The sequence below is a fragment of the Somniosus microcephalus genome, chromosome 4, assembly GCF_052327205.1.
Source record: "Somniosus microcephalus isolate GS21.2 chromosome 4, FLI_Smic_1.0, whole genome shotgun sequence".
Lineage (NCBI taxonomy): Eukaryota > Metazoa > Chordata > Chondrichthyes > Squaliformes > Somniosidae > Somniosus > Somniosus microcephalus.
The window spans coordinates 346,916,259-346,943,062 of record NC_140990.1 but is presented as its reverse complement, the minus strand read 5'-3'; the positions used below and the strand labels follow the sequence as shown (position 1 = coordinate 346,943,062).

The 26,804-nt window shown below is 54.0% G+C and overlaps 1 protein-coding gene across 1 annotated transcript in view; it reads right to left on the bottom strand.

Moving 5' to 3' along the window:
* Positions 1 to 5,790: 5,790 nt before the first annotated feature.
* Positions 5,791 to 26,804, bottom strand: part of atg9a (ATG9 autophagy related 9 homolog A (S. cerevisiae)) — an 88,293-nt gene continuing 67,279 nt past the window's right edge. Inside the window, 2 exon segments of the mRNA XM_085986997.1 lie at positions 5,791 to 6,312; positions 6,500 to 6,633. Of these exon segments, the coding sequence (XP_085843123.1) occupies positions 6,307 to 6,312; positions 6,500 to 6,633 (140 nt within the window). The 3' untranslated portion in view covers positions 5,791 to 6,306.

Below are 26,804 nucleotides of genomic sequence, written 5' to 3'. Positions count from 1 at the left end.
CAGGGCTGATCGCCCCCCTCACACATCAAAGCGTTTATAGACAATTAATTCTTCGGAAATAGTCTCTCGGTCTATGCAGGCAAATGCAGCAGCCATTTTGTTTTTTTACACAGCAAGATCACACAAACAGCGATAAGATGATCAGTGGTGATGGTCGAGGGAGGAATGCTGGCCCAGGACACCCAGAGAACTCCCCCGCTCTTTTAATAGTGGTCGTGGGATCTTTAACATCCACCTGTCAGCAAAGCCATGGCCTCAAATCTTAGGGCTCAAGGAAAGGGAGCATAACTGGGGGTCACCTGGGATCAGTATACGGCTCGTGTGGAGGGTACACAACAAGGAGGACTGCTCGGGTCAAAGGCTGTGTGTGGAATATATCGACATAATAATGATGCACAAGCCAAGACCTTTTAACTCAGGGGTGAGCGGCACCACTGGAGTGGGAGAGACCCGCCCGGTGTGGGACTGAGCCCCGGGGAGCCCCGCCCGGTGTGGGACTGAGCCTCGGGGAGCGGGAGAGCACCGCCCGGTGTGGGACTGAGCCCCGGGGAGCCCCGCCCGGTGTGGGGACTGAGCCCCGGGGAGCGGGAGAGCACCGCCCGGTGTGGGACTGAGCCTCGGGGAGCGGGAGAGCACCGCCCGGTGTGGGACTGAGCCCCGGGGAGCCCCGCCCGGTGTGGGACTGAGCCTCGGGGAGCGGGAGAGCACCGCCCGGTGAGGGACTGAGCCCCGGGGAGCCCCGCCCGGTGTGGGACTGAGCCTCGGGGAGCGGGAGAGCACCGCCCGGTGTGGGACTGAGCACCGGGGAGCACCGCCCGGTGTGGGACTGAGCCTCGGGGAGCGGGAGAGCACCGCCCGGTGTGGGACTGAGTGCCGGGGAGCGGGAGAGCACCGCCCGGCGTGGGGCTGAGCCCCGGGGAGCGGGAGAGCACCGCCCGGTGTGGGACTGAGCCCCGGGGAGCGGGAGAGCACCGCCCGGTGTGGGACTGAGTGCCGGGGAGCGGGAGAGCACCGCCCGGTGTGGGACTGAGCCCCGGGGAGACCCGCCCGGTGAGGGACTGAGCCCCGGGGAGCGGGAGACCACCGCCCGGTGTGGGGACTGAGCCCCGGGGAGCGGGAAAGCACCGCCCGGTGTGGGGACTGAGCCCCGGGGAGCGGGAGACCCGCCCGGTGTGGGACAGCCCCGGGGAGTGGGAGAGCACCGCCCGGTGGGGGGACTGAGCCCCGGGAAGCGGGAAAGCACCGCCCGGTGTGGGGACTGAGCCCCGGGGAGCGGGAGACCCGCCCGGTGTGGGACAGCCCCGGGGAGCGGGAGAGCACCGCCCGGTGTGGGGACTGAGCCCCGGGGAGCGGGAGAGCACCGCCCGGTGTGGGGACTGAGCCCTGGGGAGCGGGAGAGCACCGCCCGGTGAGGGACCGAGCCCCGGGGAGCACCGTCCGGTGAGGGACCGAGCCCCGGGGAGCACCGTCCGGTGAGGGACCGAGCCCCGGGGAGCACCGTCCGGTGAGGGACCGAGCCCCGGGGAGCGGGAGAGCACCGCCCGGTGAGGGACCGAGCCCCGGGGAGCACCGTCCGGTGAGGGACCGAGCCCCGGGGAGCGGGAGAGCACCGCCCGGTGAGGGACCGAGCCCCGGGGAGCACCGTCCGGTGAGGGACTGAGCCCCGGGGAGCAGGAGAGCATCGCCCGGTGAGGGACGCGAGCCCCGGGGAGCGGGAGAGCACCGCCCGGTGTGGGGACTGAGCCCCGGGGAGCGGGAGAGCACCGCCCGGTGTGGCATCACCCGGTCAATTGAGACAGTCCAACATCGACAGTTAAAGATCGGAAATAAAATAAAATTGAGAACCAGTGACAGTGGAAACCACAGCGGAGGTCAGGGGTCAGGCTGCCGGTATCAGTGGTCAGCAGGTCCAGTTTGTGCCGTCTCTCACCGAACCAAATATTGACACGTCCCTTTATACACGCTACATATCAACATCAGGTTTTACTCAAACAACTGGAAATGATCAAATAAATTAATTAAAACCCCTGGAGCCTGTCAGTCAGTCAGTTCTAATACTCCAATACCAGGGCACGCACTCATCCCCCACCCACCCACACCCCCACCCAGAGCACAGGGTCTGCACTTGCATTGCCCATCCCCCCAGTCCATCCCCCTCGTCCCACTGTCCCCACACCCCGCCCACCCCCCCTCGCCTCATCCCCCCCCACACCCCGCCCACCCCCCTCGCCTCATCCCGCCCCACACCCCGCCCACCCCCCTCGCCCCATCCCCTCCACACCCCGCCCACCCCTCGCCCCATCCCCCCCACCCCCCTCGCCCCATCCCCCCCACACCCCGCCCACCCCTCGCCCCATCCCCCCCACCCCCCTCGCCCCATCCCCCCCACACCCCGCCCACCCCCCTCGCCCCATCCCCCCCACACCCCGCCCACCCCCCTCGCCTCATCCCCCCCCACACCCCGCCCACCCCCCTCGCCTCATCCCCCCCCACACCCCGCCCACCCCCCTCGCCCCATCCCCTCCACACCCCGCCCACCCCTCGCCCCATCCCCCCACCCCCCTCGCCCCATCCCCCCCACACCCCGCCCACCCCCCTCGCCCCATCCCCCCACACCCCGCCCACCCCCCTCGCCCCATCCCCCCCACACGCCCCATTCCCCCCACACCCCCCATCCCCCCCACACGCCCCATTCCCCCCACACCCCCCTCGCCCCATCCCCCCCACACCCCCCTCGCCCCATCCCCCCCACACCCCCCTCGCCCCATCCCCCCCCCACCCCCCTCGCCCCATCCCCCCCACCCCCCTCGCCCCATCCCCCCCACCCCCCTCGCCCCATCCCCCCCACCCCCCATCCCCCTCGCCCCATCCCCCCCACCCCCATCCCCCTCGCCCCATCCCCCCCACCCCCATCCCCCCCACACCCCGCCCACCCCCCTCGCCCCATCCCCCCCACACGCCCCATTCCCCCCACACCCCCCTCGCCCCATCCCCCCCACACCCCCCATTCCCCCCACACCCCCCTCGCCCCATCCCCCCCACACCCCCCATTCCCCCCACACCCCCCTCGCCCCATCCCCCCCACACCCCCCTCGCCCCATCCCCCCCACACCCCCCTCGCCCCATCCCCCCCACACCCCCCTCGCCCCATCCCCCCCACACACCCCTCGCCCCATCCCCCCCACACACCCCTCGCCCCATCCCCCCCACACACCCCTCGCCCCATCCCCCCCACACCCCTCGCCCCATCCCCCCCACACCCCTCGCCCCATCCCCCCCACACCCCTCGCCCCATCCCCCCCACACCCCATCCCCCCCTCGCCCCATCCCCCCCACACCCCTCGCCCCATCCCCCCCACACCCCTCGCCCCATCCCCCCCACACCCCTCGCCCCATCCCCCCCACACCCCTCGCCCCACCCCCCCCACACCCCTCGCCCCATCCCCCCCACACCCCCCTCGCCCCATCCCCCCCACACCCCCCTCGCCCCATCCCCCCCACACCCCCCTCGCCCCATCCCCCCCACACCCCCCTCGCCCCATCCCCCCCACGCCCCATCCCCCCCTCGCCCCATCCCCCCCACGCCCCATCCCCCCACACCCCCCTCGCCCCATCCCCCCCACGCCCCATTGTCCCCACACCCTGCCCACCCCTCGCCCCATCCCCCCCACACCCCCCTCGCCCCATCCCCCCCACGCCCCATTGTCCCCACACCCTGCCCACCCCTCGCCCCATCCCCCCCACACCCCCCTCGCCCCATCCCCCCCACACCCCCCTCGCCCCATCCCCCCCCACACCCCCCTCGCCCCATCCCCCCCACGCCCCCCTCGCCCCATCCCCCCCACGCCCCCCTCGCCCCATTGTCCCCACACCCTGCCCACCCCTCGCCCCATCCCCCCCCACACCCTGCCCATTCCCCCCGGACACTGCCAATTACTCCAACGTGCTCCCCGTAAACTACCCCCTCCCCCCATTCTCCCCACCCCTCGCCCACCATCACTGGACACTCCTTCCCTAATTGGAGGCCCTTCACCAGTCTGACTGCCTGCTCCGGGTGATGCCGGCCATTCACCGATACTCTCAGCTCCTGTTATTTGTACGAGATATGAGGATGTCTGTGTGAAAACCCATAGTGCAGTGAACGCTCAGAGTGCTGAACGGATGGGCTGTGACAGGCTCCCAGCCCGTACCCCTGCCCCGCGATCGAGGGGCTGTGGGCTGTCTCACTGACCCAGACCCCTGTCCCCGGAGCGACAGACTGAGGGCTGTCTCTCTGACCCAGACCCCTGTCCCGCGATCGAGAGACTGTGGGCTGTCTCTCTGACCCAGACCCCTGTCCCGGGAGCGAGGGACTGTGGGTTGTCTCACTGACCCAGACCCCTGTCCCGGGAGCGAGGGACAGCGGGTTGTCTCACTGACCCAGACCCCTGCCCTGGGAGCGAGGGACTGTGGGTTGTCTCACTGACCCAGACCCCCTGTCCTGGGATCGAGGGACTGTGGGTTGTCTCACTGACCCAGACCCCTGTCCCAGGAGCGAGGGACTGTGGGCTGTCTCACTGACCCAGACCCCTGTCCCGGGAGCGAGGGACTGTCTCACTGAGACCCCTGTCCCGGGAGCGAGGGACTGTCTCACTGAGACCCCTGTCCTGGGAGCGAGGGACTGTGGGTTGTCTCACTGACCCAGACCCCTGCCCTGGGATCGAGGGACTGTGGGCTGTCTCACTGACCCAGACCCCTGCCCTGGGATCGAGGGACTGTGGGCTGTCTCACTGACCCAGACCCCTGTCCCAGGAGCGAGGGACTGTCTCACTGACCCAGACCCCTGTCCCGGGAGCGAGGGACTGTCTCACTGACCCAGACCCCTGTCCCGGGAGCGAGGGACTGTCTCACTGACCCAGACCCCTGTCCCGGGAGCGAGGGACTGTCTCACTGAGACCCCTGTCCCGGGAGCGAGGGACTGTGGGTTGTCTCACTGACCCAGGCCCCTGTCCTGGGAGCGAGGGACTGTGGGTTGTCTCACTGACCCAGACCCCTGTCCCGGGAGCGAGGGACTGTCTCACTGAGACCCCTGTCCCGGGAGCGAGGGACTGTCTCACTGAGACCCCTGTCCCGGGAGCGAGGGACTGTGGGTTGTCTCACTGACCCAGACCCCTGTCCCGGGAGCGAGGGACTGTGGGTTGTCTCACTGACCCAGACCCCTGTCCCGGGAGCGAGGGACTGTGGGTTGTCTCACTGACCCAGACCCCTGTCCCGGGAGCGAGGGACTGTGGGCTGTCTCACTGACCCAGACCCCTGTCCCGGGAGCGAGGGACTGTGGGCTGTCTCACTGACCCAGATCCCTGTCCTGGGAGCGAGGGACTGTGGGCTGTCTCACTGACCCAAACTCCTGTCCCGGGAGCGAGGGACTGTCTCACTGACCCAGACCCCTGTCCCGGGAGCGAGGGACTGTCTCACTGACCCAGGCCCCTGTCCTGGGAGCGAGGGACTGTGGGTTGTCTCACTGACCCAGGCCCCTGTCCCGGGAGCGAGGGACTGTCTCACTGACCCAGACCCCTGTCCCGGGAGCGAGGGACTGTCTCACTGACCCAGACCCCTGTCCCGGGAGCGAGGGACTGTCTCACTGACCCAGGCCCCTGTCCTGGGAGCGAGGGACTGTGGGTTGTCTCACTGACCCAGGCCCCTGTCCTGGGAGCGAGGGACTGTGGGTTGTCTCACTGACCCAGACCCCTGTCCCGGGAGCGAGGAACTGTGGGTTGTCTCACTGACCCAGACCCCTGTCCCGGGAGCGAGGGACTGTCTCACTGACCCAGGCCCCTGTCCTGGGAGCGAGGGACTGTGGGTTGTCTCACTGACCCAGGCCCCTGTCCCGGGAGCGAGGGACTGTGGGTTGTCTCACTGACCCAGACCCCTGTCCCGGGAGCGAGGGACTGTGGGTTGTCTCACTGACCCAGACCCCTGTCCCGGGAGCGAGGGACTGTGGGTTGTCTCACTGACCCAGACCCCTGTCCTGGGAGCGAGGGACTGTGGGTGCCTCAAACCTCATTCAGAACTCTGAGGGCTAAAGAAACCAGAGTGGCTTGTTCACAAACATTCAAACATCGTCACAATGATCTATTAAAAAGGACAAAGTCCATCGGAACATTCTGGAGAATAATTCGACACACCTCAACAACCAATTACACAAACACCAGTTTGATTGCGAGAAGCACACGAGTGAGCCATGCATGGCACAGTCCAGCGTCAGTAAACACCAGCGGACACTCACTCACATCTTCCCCAGCTCCTGGGCTGCACATTCCAGGTGTATTACACCTTCAAAAAAAAGGATTTCATTCAGTGAACAAACCGGTTCTGTTCCCCAGAGCCACCCTCCTTTCCCAAGAGTCTGTGTCTGATTATTCTTTCAGGGACTCGCCTTGCTCTGTGGGCCACGGCCCAGGCCGGGCTGTGGAACCTGGGCCTGTCCTGCTCTGGCAGCCCAGACGGAGGATGTGTTTACCTGGTGCATTTGTGGGGGTAGTTCGTCCTCTGATCCCTCCTCTGGTACCGTCTCAGGATGTCGAGGTGATGTGCCCTCCTCTGCCCACCCTCCCATGGGCTGCCGCGAGGCTGGTCTCTGGGGCCCGGCGAAATCTACAGATCGCAGGAAAAACAGAATAAAGGTGGTGGAGGTGAGAGAACGCAGGAGATGAGCAGAGATCGGCTGAAGTTGGTTCACACAGAGGGAGCCGAGTGCCTGGAATGGAAATGCTGGAGAGTCGATTAAAGCCCATTAGGACAAACATTCACAGGCGGGAGCGATCGATTCGTGCCCAGCTCACACGGACACACGAGGAGGACAGGATCGTGGTTCCACAGTCAAATGGCCGCCGACACTCGCTGCGAGTGGTCACATCGACAAAGCAACAGACTACAGCCAGTACCCCCAGAGTCAGGGTATTCAGGGGGTCTGTACCCAGATTCAGAGTATTCAGGGGGTCTGTACCCCCAGTCAGGGTATTCAGGGGGTCTGTACCCCCAGTCAGGGTATTCAGGGGGACAGTACCCCCAGTCAGGGTATTCAGGGGGACAGTACCCCCAGTCAGGGTATTCAGGGGGACAGTACCCCCAGTCAGGGTATTCAGGGGGACAGTACCCCCAGTCAGGGTATTCAGGGGGACAGTACCCCCAGTCAGGGTATTCAGGGGGACAGTACCCCCAGTCAGGGTATTCAGGGGGACAGTACCCCCAGTCAGGGTATTCAGGGGGACAGTACCCCCAGTCAGGGTATTCAGGGGGACAGTACCCCCAGTCAGGGTACTCAGCGGTACAGGGGGACTTTAGGCACTACATGTAGAGGGAAAACTAATAGAATAAAATGATTGAACCAGGTGAGAGAAATAAGAAACATGTGAGTAAAACAGTCAAGCTGAAGGACAGGTTAGGGTGTGTGGCCCAAATAAACCTTCTTCATACAAACACACGAAGTATAAGGAATACATTGAATGAACAGCAGGCGCGAATTGAAATTGGAGGGTATGACATGGTAGCCATTACCGAGACACGGCTACAAGATGGTCAGGACTGGGAACTAAATGTACCAGGTTAGAAGGTCTACAGGAAAGATAGGGAGACTGGGAGAGGGAGGAGCAGCCTTGGTGATTAACAATGAAATCACTCAATGATAAGAGAGGATATAACGAGAGGCGAGCAGACAGTGGAGACCTTATGGGTAGAATTAAGAAATAGGAAAGGATCTAAGGCTGTAGTGGGGGTTGTGTATCGGCCTCCTGGTAGCAGCATGAAGTGCTAGATTGTATAAATGCAGAGATTAGACAAGCATGTAGCAAAGGCAGAGTGGTTTTAATGGGGGCTTTTAATTTTCAGAACGATGGGAAAAGCAGACTAGCACCTGTCAGAAAGGTAGTGAATTTCCTGAGTGTGTCCGGGATAGTTTTCCACAATAATATGTCCTAGAGGCAACAAGGGGGCAATCCATATTAGATTTAGTAATGAGTAATGAGCCAGATTTAGTTAACAGCCGAACTGTGCGTGAACATTTATCAAATAACAATCATAACATGATCGAGTTCAACGTAGCGTTTGAAAGAGAGAAACATGAAACAGCTACTAAGATTCTAGATTTAGGTAAGGCCGACTTCAACGGGATAAGACAGAGACTGTCCACAGTCGGGACCAGCGGGAGCAGCGAGGAGGAGCTCGGGAGAAAACCCGGCGACCAGCGAGGCCCGAGACCAGTCGGGAGCAGTGTGGTGAGACCGGTATAAAAACCGGAGAGAGGCGAGGCCCGAGACCAGTCGGGACCAGCGGGAGCAGCTCGGGAGAAAACCCGGCGACCAGCGAGGCCCGAGACCAGTCGGGAGCAGTGTGGTGAGACCGGTATAAAAACCGGAGAGAGGCGAGGCCCGAGACCAGTCGGGACCAGCGGGAGCAGTGTGGTGAGACCGGTATAAAAACCGGAGAGAGGCGAGGCATACCAACTCAGCAGCAGGGAGAGAGGTAAAAAGTAATCAGTGTGTGACGTCACCAGGGAGCAGGTAGGTGATTGGTTGGTGAGTATTTCTCTTTTTTCAATACAAGCTTGAATTCTGTGGTGTTAAATTTCTCTGGTGTAGTGGGGATAGTTGGTAAATAAAGCGCCCTAGAGCATACCTGTAACTGGGGTATTGAATAAATTTTTAAAGAAATTAAAGGGGTAAGTCATGGCAGGAGAGTTCAGACCCATGCTCTGCTCCTCCTGCTCTATGTGGGAAGTCAGGGATGCTGCCAGTGTCCCTGATGACCATGTGTGCAGGAAATGCATCCAGCTGCAGCTACTTGTAGACCGCATTGCGGCACTCGAGCTGCGGGTGGATGAATTTTGGAGCATGCGCGATGCTGAAAGGCTCGTGGATAACACGTTTAGCGAGTTGTGCACGCCTCAGGGTAGGGCAGCACAGGGGGTGACCATCAGGCGGAGCAACAAAGGCAGGCAGGTAGTGCAGGGAACCCCTGCGGACATCCCCCTTTCAAACAAGTATACCGCTTTGGATACTGTTGAGGGGGATGACTCACCAGGGGAAGGCAGCAGCGGCCAACTTCCTGGCACTGGGGGTGCTCCTGCTGCCCAGGAAGGGGGGAAAAAGAGTGGGAGAGTGATATACCTATCAATTCCTCCAATAAAAGGCGAAGAGTTACGAAGGTGACTAAAGGTTTTTATTGACTAAATAACAGAGCCCACTCTCGTGGGTGATCCGATCCAAGCAGGAGGAATACCAGCCAGTCGCTCACCTTTATACCTGGCCTGGTGGGTGGAGCCAAGGCGGAGTCGGCAGTGGTCATCCCAGGTATAGCAGTGTGGCAAGAGGCGACCTCGTACCGTGATACAATAGTGGTCAGTGATACAGTTATAACGAACAGTGGTGAACAGTGCTAACTACTAACAGTGATACGATAGTGAACATGGTTTACCACAGAGAGCAATAGTGGTAGGGGATTCTATAGTAAGGGGAACAGATAGGCGTTTCTGTGGCCGCAGACGTGAATCCAGGATGGTTTGTTGCCTCCCTGGTGCCAGGGTCAAGGATGTCACTGAGCGGCTGCAGGGCATTCTGGAGGGGGAGGGTGAACAGCCAGTGGTCGTGGTCCACATTGGTACCAACGACATAGGTAAAAAGAGGGATGAGGTCCTGCAGCAAGAATTTAGGGAGCTAGGTGAAGGATTAAGGAGCAGGACCTCAAAGGTTGTAATCTCTGGATTACTCCCGGTGCCACGTGCTAGTGAGTATAGGAATAGGAAGATAGAACAGATGAATGCGTGGCTAAAGGGATGGTGCAAGGGGGAGGGCTTTAGTTTCCTGGATCACTGGGTCTGCTTCTGGGAAAGGTGGGACTTGTACAAGTCGGACGGTTTACACCTGAACCAGAGGGGAACCAATATCCTTGCGGGGAGGTTTGCTAGCACCGCTGGGGAGGGTTTAAACTAACTTGGCAGGGGGTTGGGGCACAGAGTGGAGCTATAGTAGGGGGTGATTTACGGCCAAATACAGAGCGAAAAACAAGTCAGCTGGGAAGGCAGAGCAAATATGTGAAGGCAAAAGAGAATATGGCAGGGCTGGAAGGCATTTATTTTAATGCAAGGAGTCTTGCAAATAAGGTGGATGAACTGAAGTTGTTGTTGAACACATGGGAGTACGATATTGTTGCTATCACGGAGACATGGTTGAGGGAGGGTCAGGACTGGCAGCTCAATATTCCGGGGTATAGAATCTTCAGGCGAGACAGAGGGGGGTGTAAAAGGGGAGGGGGTGTTGCAATATTAATTAAGGAGTCAATTACTGCTGTAAGGAGGGATGATATATTAGCGGGTTCCTCTAATGAGGCCATATGGGTAGAACTTAAAAACAAAAAGGGGGCAAGCACTTTGCTGGGAGTGTACTATAGGCCCCCAAACAGTCAGGGGGAGATAGAGGAACAGATATGTAGGCAAATCTCCGAGAAGTGCGAAAATAATAGGGTAATAATAGTGGGGGATTTCAACTTCCCCAATATAAATTGGGACAGTCAGAGTGTGAAAGGCTTAGAGGGTGCAGAATTCTTAAAGTGCATCCAGGAGAGCTTTTTGAGCCAACATGTAGAAAGTCCTACAAGAGAGGGGGCGGTACTGGACCTAATTCTGGGGAATGTAGCCTGGCAAGTGGTGGAAGTGTCAGTAGGAGAGCATTTTGGCGACAGTGACCATAATTCGGTGAGATTTAAGGTGGTCATGGAAAAAGACAAAGACGGCCCGGAAATAAGGGTTCTAAATTGGGGGAAGGCCGATTTTAATATGATAAGGCAGGATCTGGCCAAAGTGGACTGGGAGCAGCTGCTTATAGGAAAATCCACATCAAAACAGTGGGAGACTTTCAGAAGGGAAATAGAGAGAGTACAACGCCAACATGTTCCTGTAAAGGTCAAGGGTGGGACCAACAAGCAAAGGGAACCTTGGATGACAAGGGATATACAAAAATGCATTAGAAATAAGAGGGGGGCTTTTGGCAGTTACAAAAGACTAAAGACAGAAGAAGCCCTAGAGGAGTATAAAAAGTGCAGGGGCATACTTAAAAAAGAAATTAGGAGGGCGAGGAGGGGCCATGAAATAACACTGGCGAGCAAAATAAAGGAAAATCCTAAGATGTTTTATAAGTATATTAAGGGCAAGAGGATAACCAGGGAAAGGGTAGGGCCCATTAGGGACCAAAGTGGCAATCTGTGTGTAGAGCCAGAGGATGTAGGCGGGGTTTTAAATGAATTTTTTGCATCTGTGTTCACTATGGAGAAAGACGATGCAGACATAGAAATCGGGCAAGGGGACTGTGACATACTTGAACATATTAGCATCGAGAGGGAGGAGGTGCTAGCGGTTTTAGCGGGCCAAAAAGTGGATAAATCCCCAGGCCCGGACGAGATGTATCCCAGGCTGCTGTGGGAGGCAAGGGAGGAGATTGCAGGGGCTCTGACACTAATTTTCAGAACCTCTCTGGCCACAGGGGATGTACCAGAGGACTGGAGAACAGCTAACGTAGTACCATTATTCAAGAAGGGTAGCAGGGATAAACCAGGGAATTACAGGCCAGTGAGTCTAACATCTGTGGTGGGGAAATTATTGGAAAAAATTCTGAGGGACAAAATTAATCTCCACTTGGAGAGGCAAGGATTAATCGGGGATAGTCAGCATGGCTTTGTTAAGGGTAAATCATGTCTAACAAATCTGATCGAATTTTTCGAGGGGGTGACTAGTGGGGTGGATGAGGGAAATGCTGTGGATGTGGTGTACATGGACTTCAGTAAAGCTTTTGACAAAGTCCCGCATAGGAGACTGGTCAAGAAGGTAAGAGCCCATGGGATCCAGGGTGCCTTGGCGCGTTGGATCCTAAACTGGCTGAGTGGCAGGAGGCAGAGGGTGATGGTCGAAGGTTGCTTTTGTGACTGGAAGCCTGTGTCCAGTGGGGTACCTCAGGGATCGGTGCTGGGTCCCTTATTGTTTGTGATCTACATAAATGATTTGGATGAAAATGTAAAAGGTATGATCAGTAAGTTCGCAGATGACACGAAAATTGGTGGGGTGGTAAATTGCGAGGAGGAAAGCCTCAGGCTACAGGAAGATATAAACGGGTTGGTCAGATGGGCGGAAAAGTGGCAAATGGAATTTAACCCTGAAAAGTGCGAGGTGATGCATTTTGGACGGACAAATAAGGCAAGGGAATACACAATGAGTGGTAGGACCCTAGGAAGTACAGAGGGTCAGAGGGACCTCGGTGTACATGTACATAGATCCCTGAAGGCAGCGGAGCAGGTAGATAAGGTGGTTAAAAAGGCATATGGGATACTTGCCTTCATTAGCCGAGGCATAGAATATAAGAGCAGGGAGGTTATGATGGAGCTGTACAAAACGCTGGTGAGGCCACAGCTGGAGTACTGTGTGCAGTTCTGGTCGCCTCACTATAGGAAGGATGTGATTGCTTTGGAGAGGGTGCAGAGAAGATTCACCAGGATGTTACCTGGGATGGAGCGCCTCAGCTATGAAGAGAGGCTGGACAGGCTGGGGTTGTTTTCCTTAGAGCAGAGAAGGCTGAGGGGGGACCTGATTGAGGTGTACAAAATGATGAGGGGCATAGATAGGGTAGATAAAGAGGAACTTTTCCCCTTAGTGGGGGGGTCAATAACAAGGGGGCATAGATTCAGGGTAAGGGGCAGGAGATTTAGAGGGGATTTGAGGAGGAACTTTTTCACCCAGAGGGTGGTTGGAAGCTGGAACTCACTGCCTGAAAGGGTGGTAGAGGCAGGAACCCTCACAACATTCAAGAAGCATTTGGATGAGCACTTGAAATGCCATTGCATACAAGGCTATGGACCAAATGCTGGAAAATGGGATTAGACTGGACAGGGATGGATGGGCGGCGCAGACATGATGGGCCGAAGGGCCTCTTTCTGTGCTGTAAAACTCTATGACTCTATGACTCTAAACTGGGCCAATCTGTTAATGGGTAAAACGACAGAAGATAAGTGGGAGATGTTTAAAAAGTAATTTAACGTGATACAGAACCAGTTTATACCCGAGGGGCTAGAGCTCTACTTGTCAAAAGAACCAGCCATGGAAACTAAAGAGGTAAGTGACAGCTTAACACTAAAGAAAAGGTCCATACAAAAATACAACAAATAGCCCAGATCCTGGCGAATGGGAAAGATACAAAGAACAGCAAAGGGTCACAAAACAGATAGTAAGAGCTACAAAAAGGGAGTATGAAAAGAAACTTGCAAGATATCAAAATCAATACAAAGAATTTTTAGTTACATTAGGAAAAAGAGGGTGGTCAGGAGCAATGTTGGCCCCTTCAAAACTAAAGGTGGTGATATTGTCAATGACAATAAGGAGATGGCGGACATGTTGAATAATTACTTTGCGTCAGTATTTACAGTAGAGGAAGAGGATAGCATGCCGGAAATCCCAAGGAAACTAAATCAGGGACAGGGACTCAATAAAATTAACACAAGTAAAATAACAGTAATGAAGAAAATAATGGCACTAAAGAGTGACAAATCCCCAGGACCAGATGGTTTCCAAGGAAGGAGGTGAGCACATTGCAAATGCATAAAATTACAAAGGGCTATCGACAGATTAAGTGAATGGGCAAAATTGTGGCAAATGGATTTCAATGTAGGCAAATGCGAGGTCATCCACTTTGGACCTAAAATGGATAGAACAGAGCACTTTCTAAATGGTGAAAGGCTAAAAACAGTGGGGGGCCAAAGAGACTCGGGGGGTCCGGGTACATCGATCATTAAAATGTCATGAACAGGTACAGAAAATAATCAAAAAGGCTAATGGAATGCTGGCCTTTATATCGAGAGGACTAGAATACAAGGGGGTAGAAGTTATGCTGCAGCTATACAAAACTCTGGTTAGGCCACACCTGGAGCACCGGGAGCAGTTCTGGGCACCACACCGTAGGAAGGAGATATTGGCCTTGGAGGGAGTGCAGCGTAGGTTTACCAGAATGATACCCGGACTTCAAGGGTTAAATTACGAGGAGAGATTACACAAACTAGGGTTGTACTCCCTGGAATTTAGAAGGTTAATGAGTGATCTGATTGAAGTTTTCAAGATATTAAGGGGAACAGATAGGGTAGAGAGAGAGAAACTATTTCCACTGGTTGGGGAGTCTAGGACTAGGGGCCAGAGTCTAAAAATTAGAGCCAGACCTTTCAGGAGTGAAATTAGGAAACACTTCTACACACAAAGGGTGGTAGAAGTTTGGAACTCTCTTCCGCAAACGGCAATTGATGTTCGATCAATTGTTAATTTTAAATCGGAGATTGATAGCTTTTTGTTAACCAAAGGTATTAAGGAGTATGGGCCAAAGGTGGGTATATGGAGTTATGTTGCAGATCAGCCATGATCTCATTGGATGGCGGAACAGACTCGAGGGGCTGAATGGCCTCCTCCTGTTCCTATGAATGTACCCCCAGAGTCAGGGTATTCAGGGGGTCTGTACCCCAGAGTCAGGGTATTCAGGGGGTCTGTACCCCCAGAGTCAGGGTATTCAGGGGGTCTGTACCCCAGAGTCAGGGTATTCAGGGGGTCTGTACCCCCAGAGTCAGGGTATTCAGGGGACTGTACCCCCAGAGTCAGGGTATTCAGGGGACTGTACCCCCAGAGTCAGGGTATTCAGGGGGTCTGTACCCCCAGAGTCAGGGTATTCAGGGGGTCTGTACCCCCAGAGTCAGGGTATTCAGGGGACTGTACCCCCAGAGTCAGGGTATTCAGGGGACTGTACCCCCAGAGTCAGGGTATTCAGGGGACTGTACCCCCAGAGTCAGGGTATTCAGGGGACTGTACCCCCAGAGTCAGGGTATTCAGGGGACTGTACCCCCAGAGTCAGGGTATTCAGGGGACTGTACCCCCAGAGTCAGGGTATTCAGGGGACTGTACCCCCAGAGTCAGGGTATTCAGGGGACTGTACCCCCAGAGTCAGGGTATTCAGGGGACTGTACCCCCAGAGTCAGGGTATTCAGGGGACTGTACCCCCAGAGTCAGGGTATTCAGGGGACTGTACCCCCAGAGTCAGGGTATTCAGGGGACTGTACCCCCAGAGTCAGGGTATTCAGGGGACTGTACCCCCATAGTCAGGGTATTCAGGGGACTGTACCCCCAGTCAGGGTATTCAGGGGGTCTGTACCCCAGAGTCAGGGTATTCAGGGGACTGTACCCCCAGAGTCAGGGTATTCAGGGGACTGTACCCCCAGAGTCAGGGTATTCAGGGGACTGTACCCCCAGAGTCAGGGTATTCAGGGGGACTGTACCCCCAGAGTCAGGGTATTCAGGGGACTGTACCCCCAGAGTCAGGGTATTCAGGGGGTCTGTACCCCAGAGTCAGGGTATTCAGGGGTCTGTACCCCCAGAGTCAGGGTATTCAGGGGACTGTACCCCCAGAGTCAGGGTATTCAGGGGTCTGTACCCCAGAGTCAGGGTATTCAGGGGTCTGTACCCCCAGAGTCAGGGTATTCAGGGGGTCTGTACCCCCAGAGTCAGGGTATTCAGGGGGTCTGTACCCCCAGAGTCAGGGTATTCAGGGGGTCTGTACCCCAGAGTCAGGGTATTCAGGGGGACTGTACCCCCAGAGTCAGGGTATTCAGGGGTCTGTACCCCCAGAGTCAGGGTATTCAGGGGGTCTGTACCCCAGAGTCAGGGTATTCAGGGGTCTGTACCCCCAGAGTCAGGGTATTCAGGGGGTCTGTACCCCAGAGTCAGGGTATTCAGGGGGTCTGTACCCCCAGAGTCAGGGTATTCAGGGGTCTGTACCCCCAGAGTCAGGGTATTCAGGGGGTCTGTACCCCCAGAGTCAGGGTATTCAGGGGACTGTACCCCCAGAGTCAGGGTATTCAGGGGGTCTGTAGCCCCAGAGTCAGGGTATTCAGGGGACTGTACCCCCAGAGTCAGGGTATTCAGGGGGTCTGTACCCCAGAGTCAGGGTATTCAGGGGGACTGTACCCCCAGAGTCAGGGTATTCAGGGGTCTGTACCCCCAGAGTCAGGGTATTCAGGGGGTCTGTACCCCCAGAGTCAGGGTATTCAGGGGACTGTACCCCCAGAGTCAGGGTTTTCAGGGGGTCTGTACCCCAGAGTCAGGGTATTCAGGGGGACTGTACCACCAGAGTCAGGGTATTCAGGGGACTGTGCCCCAGAGTCAGGGTATTCAGGGGACTGTACCCCCAGAGTCAGGGTATTCAGGGGACTGTACCCCCAGAGTCAGGGTATTCAGGGGTCTGTACCCCCAGAGTCAGGGTATTCAGGGGGTCTGTACCCCAGGGTCAGGGTATTCAGGGGACTGTACCCCCAGAGTCAGGGTATTCAGGGGTCTGTACCCCTAGAGTCAGGGTATTCAGGGGGTCTGTACCCCAGGGTCAGGGTATTCAGGGGGTCTGTACCCCCAGAGTCAGGGTATTCAGGGGACTGTACCCCCAGAGTCAGGGTATTCAGGGGGACTGTACCCCCAGAGTCAGGGTATTCAGGGGGTCTGTACCCCCAGAGTCAGGGTATTCAGGGGACTGTACCCCCAGAGTCAGGGTATTCAGGGGGTCTGTACCCCAGGGTCAGGGTATTCAGGGGACTGTACCCCCAGAGTCAGGGTATTCAGGGGACTGTACCCCCAGAGTCAGGGTATTCAGGGGACTGTACCCCCAGAGTCAGGGTATTCAGGGGGTCTGTACCCCCAGAGTCAGGGTATTCAGGGGACTGTACCCCCAGAGTCAGGGTATTCAGGGGACTGTACCCCCAGAGTCAGGGTATTCAGGGGACTGTACCCCAGAGTCAGGGTATTCAGGGGGTCTGTACCCCCAGAGTCAGGGTATTCAGGGGACTGTACCCCAGAGTCAGGGTATTCAGGGGGACTGTACCCCCAGAGTCAGGGTATTCAGGGGTCTGTACCCCCAGAGTCAGGGTATTCAGGGGACTGTACCCCCAGAGTCAGGGTATTCAGGGGGTCTGTACCCCCAGAGTCAGGGTATTCAGGGGGTCTGTACCCCCAGAGTCAGGGTATTCAGGGGGTCTGTACCCCAGAGTCAGGGTATTCAGGGGTCTGTACCCCCAGAGTCAGGGTATTCAGGGGACTGTACCCCCAGAGTCAGGGTATTCAGGGGACTGTACCCCCAGAGTCAGGGTATTCAGGGGTCTGTACCCCAGAGTCAGGGTATTCAGGGGACTGTACCCCCAGAGTCAGGGTATTCAGGGGTCTGTACCCCCAGAGTCAGGGTATTCAGGGGGTCTGTACCCCCAGAGTCAGGGTATTCAGGGGACTGTACCCCCAGAGTCAGGGTATTCAGGGGGACTGTACCCCCAGAGTCAGGGTATTCAGGGGGTCTGTACCCCAGAGTCAGGGTATTCAGGGGTCTGTACCCCCAGAGTCAGGGTATTCAGGGGGTCTGTACCCCCAGAGTCAGGGTATTCAGGGGACTGTACCCCCAGAGTCAGGGTATTCAGGGGGACTGTACCCCCAGAGTCAGGGTATTCAGGGGACTGTACCCCAGAGTCAGGGTATTCAGGGGTCTGTACCCCAGAGTCAGGGTATTCAGGGGGTCTGTACCCCAGAGTCAGGGTATTCAGGGGACTGTACCCCCAGAGTCAGGGTATTCAGGGGACTGTACCCCCAGAGTCAGGGTATTCAGGGGTCTGTACCCCCAGAGTCAGGGTATTCAGGGGACTGTACCCCCAGAGTCAGGGTATTCAGGGGACTGTACCCCCAGAGTCAGGGTATTCAGGGGGTCTGTACCCCCAGAGTCAGGGTATTCAGGGGGTCTGTACCCCCAGAGTCAGGGTATTCAGGGGACTGTACCCCCAGAGTCAGGGTATTAAGGGGACTGTACCCCCAGAGTCAGGGTATTCAGGGGACTGTACCCCCAGAGTCAGGGTATTCAGGGGGTCTGTACCCCCAGAGTCAGGGTATTCAGGGGGTCTGTACCCCCAGAGTCAGGGTATTCAGGGGACTGTACCCCCAGAGTCAGGGTATTCAGGGGGTGTGTACCCCCAGAGTCAGGGTATTCAGGGGACTGTACCCCCAGAGTCAGGGTATTCAGGGGGTCTGTACCCCCAGAGTCAGGGTATTCAGGGGACTGTACCCCCAGAGTCAGGGTATTCAGGGGACTGTACCCCAGAGTCAGGGTATTCAGGGGACTGTACCCCCAGAGTCAGGGTATTCAGGGGGTCTGTACCCCCAGAGTCAGGGTATTCAGGGGACTGTACCCCAGAGTCAGGGTATTCAGGGGGTCTGTACCCCAGAGTCAGGGTATTCAGGGGACTGTACCCCCAGAGTCAGGGTATTCAGGGGGTCTGTACCCCCAGAGTCAGGGTATTCAGGGGTACATTTAATTTATTCATTCATAGGATGTGGGCGTCGCTGGCAAGGCCAGCATTTAATGCCCATCCCTAATTTCTCTCGAGAAGGTGGTGGTGAGCCGTCTTCTTGAACCGTTGCAGTCAGTGTGGTGAAGTTCTTTGAGAATGTAACTAGTGGAGTAGACAAAGGGGAACCGGTAGATGTGGTGTATCTGGATTTTCAGAAAGCCTTTGATAAGGTCCCACACAAGAGGTTGGTGAACAAAATTAGGGCACATGGAATTGGGGGCAATATACTAGCATGGATTGAGAATTGGTTAACAGACAGAAAACAAAGAATAGGGTTAAAGGGTCTTTTTCAGGATGGCAGGCTGTGACTAGTGGGGTACCGCAAGGATCGGTGCTTGGGCCCCAGCTATTCACAATCTATATCAATGATTTGGATGAGGGGACTAAATGTAACATTTCCAAATTTGCTGATGATACAAAGCTAGGTGGCAGTGTCAGTTGTGAAGAGGATGTGAAGAGGCTTCAAGGGGATCTCGACAGGCTCAGTGAGTGGGCGAGAACATGGCAGATGGAATATAATGTGGATAAATGTGAAGTTATCCACCTTGGTAGAAAAAACAGAAAGGCAGAGTATTTCCTAAATGGTGAAATATTGGGGAATGCAGATGCTCAAAGGGACCTGGGTGTCCTTGTACATGAGTCACTGAAAGTGAATGTGCAGGTGCAGCAAACCATTAGGAAGGCAAATTGAATGCTGGCCTTCATTACAAGAGGATTTGAGTACAGGAGTAAAGAAGTCTTACTCCAATTATATAGGGCCTTGGTGAGACCACACCTGGAGTACTCTCTACAATTTTCATCTCCTTACCTAAGGAAGGATATACTTGCCATAGAGGGAGTGCAACAAAGGTTCACGAGATTGATTCCTGGGATGGCGGGACTGTCGTATGAGAAGAGATTGCGTAAACCAGGCCTGTATTCTCTTAAATTCAGATGAATGAGAGGGGAATCTCATTGAAGCATACAAAATTATTACAGGGCTTGATAGGATGGATGCTGGGAGAATGTTTCCCTTGGCTGGGGAGTCTAGAACCAGGGGCCACAGCCTCAGGATAAAGGGTAGGCCATTCAGGACTGAGAGGAGAAGAAATTTCTTCACACAGAGGGTGGTGAATCTTTGGAATTCTCTGCCCCAGAGGGCTGTGGAGGCTCAGTCATTGGGTATATTCAAAACAGAAGTCAATAGATTTCTGACTAGTAAGGGTATCAAGGGATATGGCGATAGGGCCGGTGAATGGAACTGAGGCAGAAGATCAGCCATGATCTCATTGAATGGCGGAGCAGGCTCGAAGGGCTGAATGGCCTACTCCTGCTCCTATTTCTTATGTTCTTATGGTGGGGACCTCAAGTCACACACCATACTGACTTGGGAGGGGATCTTGGAGGTGGTGGTGTTCCCATGTGCCTGCTGCCCTTGTCCTTCTAGGTGGAAGAGGTCACGGTTTGGGAGGTGCTGCCAAAGAAGCCTTGGCGAGTTGCTGCAGTGCATCTTGTAGATGGTACACACTGCAGACACGGTACGCTGGTGGTGGAGGGAGTGAATGTTTAAGGTGGTAGATGTGGTGCCAATCAAGCGGGCTGCTTTGTCTTGGATGGTGTCGAGCTTCTTGAGTGTTGTTGGAGCTGCACTCATCCAGGCAAGTGGAGAGTATTCCATCACACTCCTTACTTGTGCCTTGTAGATGGTGGAAAGGCTTTGGGGAGTCAGGAGCTGAGACACAATATTTATGTGGCTGGTCCAGTTAAGTTTCTGGTCAATGGTGACCCCCGGGATATTTATGGTGGGGGATTCAGCGATGATAATGCCGTTGAATGTCAAGGGGCGGTGGTTAGACTCTCGCTTGTTGGAGATAGTCATTGCCTGGCACTTCTGTGGCGCGAATGTAACCTGCCACTTATCAGCCCAAGCCTGAACGTCGGCCAGGTCTTGCTGCATGTGGGCATAGATTGCTTCATTATCTGAGGAGTTGCGAATGGAACTGAACACTGTGCAATCATCAGCGAACATCCCCACTACTGACCTTATGATGGAGGGAAGGTCATTGATGAAGTAGCTGAAGGTGGTTGGGCCTAGGACACTGCCCTGAGGAACTCCTACAGCGATGTCCTGGGGCTGAAAAGATTGACCTCCACAGCCGCAATTATCTTCCTTGGTGGTTAACATAAAAGGGAACCCAAAAATCTTCTACCGGCATATAAATAGTAAGTGGGTAGTAAACATAGAAGGTAGGAGCAGGAGTAGGCCATTCGGCCCCTCGAGCCTGCTCCGCCATTCAATGAGATCATGGCTGATCGTCCAAATTCAGTACCCTGTCCCTGCCTTCTCTCCATATCCCTTGATCCCTTTAGCCTTAAGAAATATATCCAACTCCTTCTTGAATATATTTAATGAATTGGCCTCTACTGCCTTCTGTGGTAGAGAATTCCACAGGTTCACCACTCTCTGGGTGAAGAAATTCCTCCTCATCTCTGTCCTAAATGGCTTACCCCTTATCCTTAGACTGTGACCCCTGGTTCTGGACTCCCCGACCATCGGGAACATCCTTCCTGCATCTAGTCTGTCTAGTCCTGTTAGAATTTTATAAGTTTCAATGAGATCCCCTCTCATTTTTCTAAACTCCAGCGAGTACAAGCCTAATCGACCCAATCTCTCCTCATACGTCATTCCTGCCATTCCAGGTATCAGCCTGGTGAATCTTCGCTGCACTCCTTCCATGGCAAGAACATCCTTCCTCAGATAAGGCGACCAAAACTGCACACAATACTCCAGATGTGGTCTCACCAAGGCCCTGTACAACTGCAGCAAGACATCCTTGTTCCTGTACTCAAACACTCTCGCTACGAAGGCCAACATACCATTTGCCTTCTTAACCGCCTGCTGCACCTGCATGCTTACCTTCAACGACTGGTGCACAAGGACACCCAGGTCTCATTGCACTTCCCCTTCTCCCAATCTATTGCCATTCAGATAATAATCTGCCTTCCTGTTTTTGACACCAAAGTGGATAACCTCGCATTTATCCACGTTATATTGCATCTGCCATGATTCTGCCCAATCACCCAACCTGTCCAAATCATACTGGAGTTTCTCGGTATCCTCCTCACAGCACACACGCCCACCCAGCTTTGTGTCATCTGCAAACTTGGAGATATTACATCTAGTTCCCTCATCCAGATCATTAATATATATTGTGAATAGCTGGTGTCCAAGGACCGATCCCTGCGGTACCCCACTAGTCACTGTCTGCCACTTAGAAAAAGAGCCGTTAATTCCAACTCTTTGCTTTCTGTCTGCCAACCAGTTCTCTATCCAAGTCAATACCTTGCCCCAATCCCATGTGCCTTAATTTTACACACTAATCTCTTATGCGGGACCTTATCGAAAGCCTTTTGAAAGTCCAAATACACCACATCCACTGGTTTTCCGTTATCTATTTTACCAGTTACATCCTCAAAAAATTCCAGTGGATTAGTCAAGCACGATTTGCCTTTTGTAAATCCATGTTGACTTTGTCCGATCCTGTCACTGTTTTCCAAGTGCTCTGCTATTACATCTTTTATAATGGACTCTAGCATTTTCCCCACTACCGATGTCAGGCTTACCAGTCTGTAATTCCCCGTTTTCTCTCTACCACCCTTTTTGAACAGTGGGGTAACATTAGCTACCCTCCAATCCATGCGTACTGTTCCAGAGTCTATCGAATTTTGGAAGATGACCCGCAAAGCATCTACTAATTCTAGGGCCACTTCCTTAAGTACCCTAGGATGTAGATTATCAGGCCCTGGGGATTTATCGGCCTTCAATCCCATCAATTTCCCTGACACCATTTCCCTTCAAATACTGATTTCTTTCAGTTCCTCCCTTTCATCAGACCCTATGTTCCCCGACATCTCTGGGAGGTTATTTGTGTCCTCCTTTGTGAAGACAGAACCAAAATATGTATTTAGTTGGTCTGCCATTTCTTTGTTCCCCATTATAAATTCCCCTGATTCTGACTGCAAGGGACCTATGCTTGACTTCACCAATCTTTTTCTCTTCACATATCTATAAAAGCTTTTACAGTCAGTTTTTATGTTCCCTGCAACCTTACTCTCATATTCTATTTTCCCCTTTGTCCTCCTTTGTTGAATCCTAAACTGCTCCCAATCCTCAGGTTTACTGCTTTTTCTGGCCAATTTATATGTCCTCTGCTTGGATTTTATGCTATCCCTAATTTCCCTTGTTAGCCACGGTTGTCACCTTTTTTGTTTTATTTTTATGCCAAATTGGGATCAACAAATTCTGTAGTTCATCCATGCGATCTTTGAATGTTTGCCATTGCCTATCCACCGTCAACCCTTTGAGTGACATTCCCCAATCAATCCTACCCAACTCGCACCTCATACCATCGTAGTTTCCTTTATTTAAATTCAGGACCCTAGTCTCTGAGTCAACTATTTCACTCTCCATCTTAATGAAGAATTCTATCATATTATGATCGCTCTGACCCAAGGGGCCTTGCACAAGATTGCTAATTAATCCTTTCTCATTACATAATACCCAGTCTAAGATGGCCTGATCTCTAGTTGGTTCCTCGACATATTGGTCCAGGAAACTATCTCGTATACACTCTAGGAATTCCTCCTCCACAGTATTGTTACTAATTTGGTTAGCCCAATCTATATGTAGATTAAAGTCACCCATGATTACTGCTGTGCCCTTATTGCACGCTTCTCTAAGAGGTGGGGTGGGGCCTATTAGGGACAAAGAAGGTGATATATGCTTAGAGGCGCAGGGCAAGGCTAGAATACCCAATGAGTACTTTGTATCGGTGTTTACTACTGTAATGAGGTGGATGCTGACAAAATATCGGTAGAAGTGGAAAAGGTAGAAACAATGGAAGGGGTGAAAATTGATAGACAGAATGTACTAGAAAGGCTGGGTATGCTTAGAGTGGAGAAGTCGCCTGGTCCAGATGGTTTGCATCCCAGGTTGCTAAGGGAATTGGGGGAGGAGATAGCGGAAGGGCTTGCCATAATTTTCCAATCTTCCCTAGATGTGGGCGAGGTGCCCGAGGATTGGAAAGTGGCAAATGTGAGACCATTGTTCAAGAAAGGGTGCAAGGACAATCCTAGTAACTACAGGCCGGTCAGTTTATCAGTGGTGGGTAAAGTTTTAGAAACAATAATCAAGGAAAAAATTAACGGGCACTTGGAGAGGTTTAAGGGAATTAAGGAGAGCCAACATGGATTTGTAAAAGGCAGATCGTGTTTGACTAATGTTTGAGGATTGATGAAGGGAATGCAATGGATGTTGTCTACATGGATTTTCGGAAGGCGTTTGACAGAGTGCCACATGGAAGACTGGTTAACAAAATTGAGGCTCGTGGAATAGGTGGGTCAGTGGCAGCTTGGATAAGGAATTGGCTTAAGGACAGAAAACAGCGAGTTATGGTAAATGGCTGATTTTCAGACCGGAGACTATATATATATATATAAATAAATAACCTGGATATTGGAATACAGAGTAGAATTTCTAAATTTGCCAATGACACCAAACTTGGGGGTGTGGCAAACAGTGAGGATGATACCAATCGACTGCAGCAGGACATAGAAAGGCTAGCAGAATGGGCAGACAAGTGGCAGACAGAATTTAATACAGAGAAGTGTGAGTTGATGCATTTTGGCAGAAGGAACAGGGAGAGGCAATATACACTTAATGGCACAGTTTTAAAGAGTGTGCAGGGACAGAGGGACCTGGGAGTTAATGTGCATAGGTCCCTGAAGGTGGCAGGATATATTGAGAGTGGTTAACAAAGCATAGATATTGGGTTTCATAAATAGAGGTAATGGCCCAGAAATTCGGGTCGGGGGCTTCCCACGGGTGTCAGCCCCCAACCTGCACTTACCTTGCGCGCCGGCAGTTGAGCTGTAGGGCCCCGTGGAATTCCGCTCCAGGGCCTGGCCCAGCTGCCGGCGTGCTGTGCTTGCGTATCCCAGGGGCGTAGTTAGTGCGATGCGTCCCCTGGGATCACGTGAGCCATGGGCAGCCAATCGGAGGAGGGAAAAGCCCATTCATAAGATTGACAGGTAGACCTGTCAAAACTTATAAATACTACGGGCCCAAAATAGCAGTAAACCTTCAAATAAATTTTAATAAACATCACACTTTTTAAATAAACTATAAATTACATTAAATAACTATTTTAAACAATAATTTAAATTTTTGAAAAAAATAATTTTATATTATAACGGGGCTAAAAATAAACTTACCTTGCTTTAAAGTATTTATTTAAAAATAATAAACCTGTGGAAATAATATTTTAATTTTAATTAATTCACCACTTACCTTGCAAAAAGCAGGCCTTACGCCTGCTTTTTAAATGTGTAAATCCTGCAGGCTTACCCTCCCAGGAAAACCTGTAAAAAAAACCCTAAGTTCAAAGTGCACGCGCGTTCGACCTCTGAACCTTTTCATTCAGAGGATCGGAAGTGCCGGTTTCCTGCGCATGCGCAGTGCATGCAGGAAACCGGCAATTCCATTCGGCCTATGGGCGAGTACCCCGTGCGCACTCACCCGGGGAGAGCTGAATTTCTGGGCCATTGAGTAGAAAAGTAGAGAAGTTATGCTGAACCTTTATAAAGCGCTGGTTAGGCCACAACTGGAGTATTGTGTCCAGTTCTGGTCACCACACTTTCGGAAGGATGTGAAGGCCCTTGAGAGGGTGCAGAGGAGATTTACCAGAATGGTTCCGGGGATGGGGGATCTTAGCTACAAGGACAGGTTGGAGAAGCTGGATTTGTTTTCATTAGAGCAAAGGAGGTTGAGGGGTGACTTGATAGAGGTGTACAAGATTATGACGGGTTTGGATAGGCTAGACGGGGAAAGGCCGTTCCCACTAGTTGATGGTACAAGGACTAGGGGACACAGATTTAAGGTTTTGGGCAAGAGATACAGGGGGGAATGTGAGGAAAAACTTTTTTACGCAGCGAGTGGTGAGGACCTGGAACTCGCTGCCGACGGAAGTGGTGGAAGCGGAGACACTCAATGTTTTCAAGGGGAGACTGGATAGGCACTGGAGGGAAATAAACTTGCAGGGCTCCGGGGATAGAGCGGGGGAATGGGACTGACTGGATTGTTCTACAGAGAGCTGGCACGGACTCAATGGGCCGAATGGCCTCCTTCCGTGACTCTATGACTGGACCAAGGCTGTAATGAGGTCGGGAGCCGAGTAGTCCTGGCAGAACCCAAACTGGGCATCAGTGAGCAGGTTATTGGTGAGTAAGTGCCGCTTGATAGCACTGTTGACGACACCTTGCATCCCTTTGCTGATGATTGAGAGTAGACTGATGGGGCGGTAATTAACCGGATTGGATTTGTCCAACTTTTTGTGGCCAGGACATACCTGGGCAGTTTTCCACATTGTCGGATAGATGCCAGTGTTGTAGCTGTGCTGGAACAGCTTGGCTAGAAGCGCGGCTAGTTCTGGAGCACAAGTCTTCAGCACGATAGCCGGGATGTTGTTGGGGCCCATAGCCATTGCTGTATCCAGTGCGCTCAGCCGTTTCTTAATATCACGTGGAGTGAATCGAATTGGCTGAAGACTGGCTTCTGTGATTGTGGGGACCTCAGGAGGAGGCCGATATGGATCATCCACTCGGCACTTCTGGCTGAAGATGGTTACAAACGCTTCAGCCTTGTCTTTTGCACTCACGTGCTGGGCTCCACCATCATTGAGGATGGGGATATTCACGGAGCCTCCTCCTCCCGTTAGTTGTTTAATGGTCCACCACCATTCACGACTGGATGCGGCAGGACTGCAGAGCTTTGATCTGATCCGTTGATTGTTGGATCGCTTAACCCTGTCTATAGCATGCTGCTTCTGCTTTTTAGCATGCATGTAGTCCTGTGTAGCAGCTTCCCCAGGTTGGCACCTCATTTTTAGGTACGCCTGGTGCTGTCCCTGGCATGCTCTTCTACACTCCTTATTGAACCAGGGTTGGTTCCATGACTTGATGGTAATGGTAGAGTGAGGGATATGCCGGGCCATGAGGTTACAGATTGTGGTGAAATACAATTCTGCTGCTGCTGATGGCCCACAGTGCCTCACGGATGCCCAGTTTTGAGCGGTTAGGTCTGTTCTAAATCTATCCCATTTAGCACGGTGGTAGTGCCACACAACACGATGGAGAGTGTCTTCAGTGTAAAGACGGGACTTCGTCTCCACAATGACTGTGCGGTGGTCACTGCTACCAATGCTGTCATGGACAGATGCATCTGCGACAGGTAGATTGGCGGGGACGAGGTCAAGTAGGTTTTTCCCTCGTGTTGGTTCTCTCACCACCTGCCGCATGCCCAGACTGGCAGCTATGTCCTTCAGGACTCGGCCAGCTCGGTCAGTAGT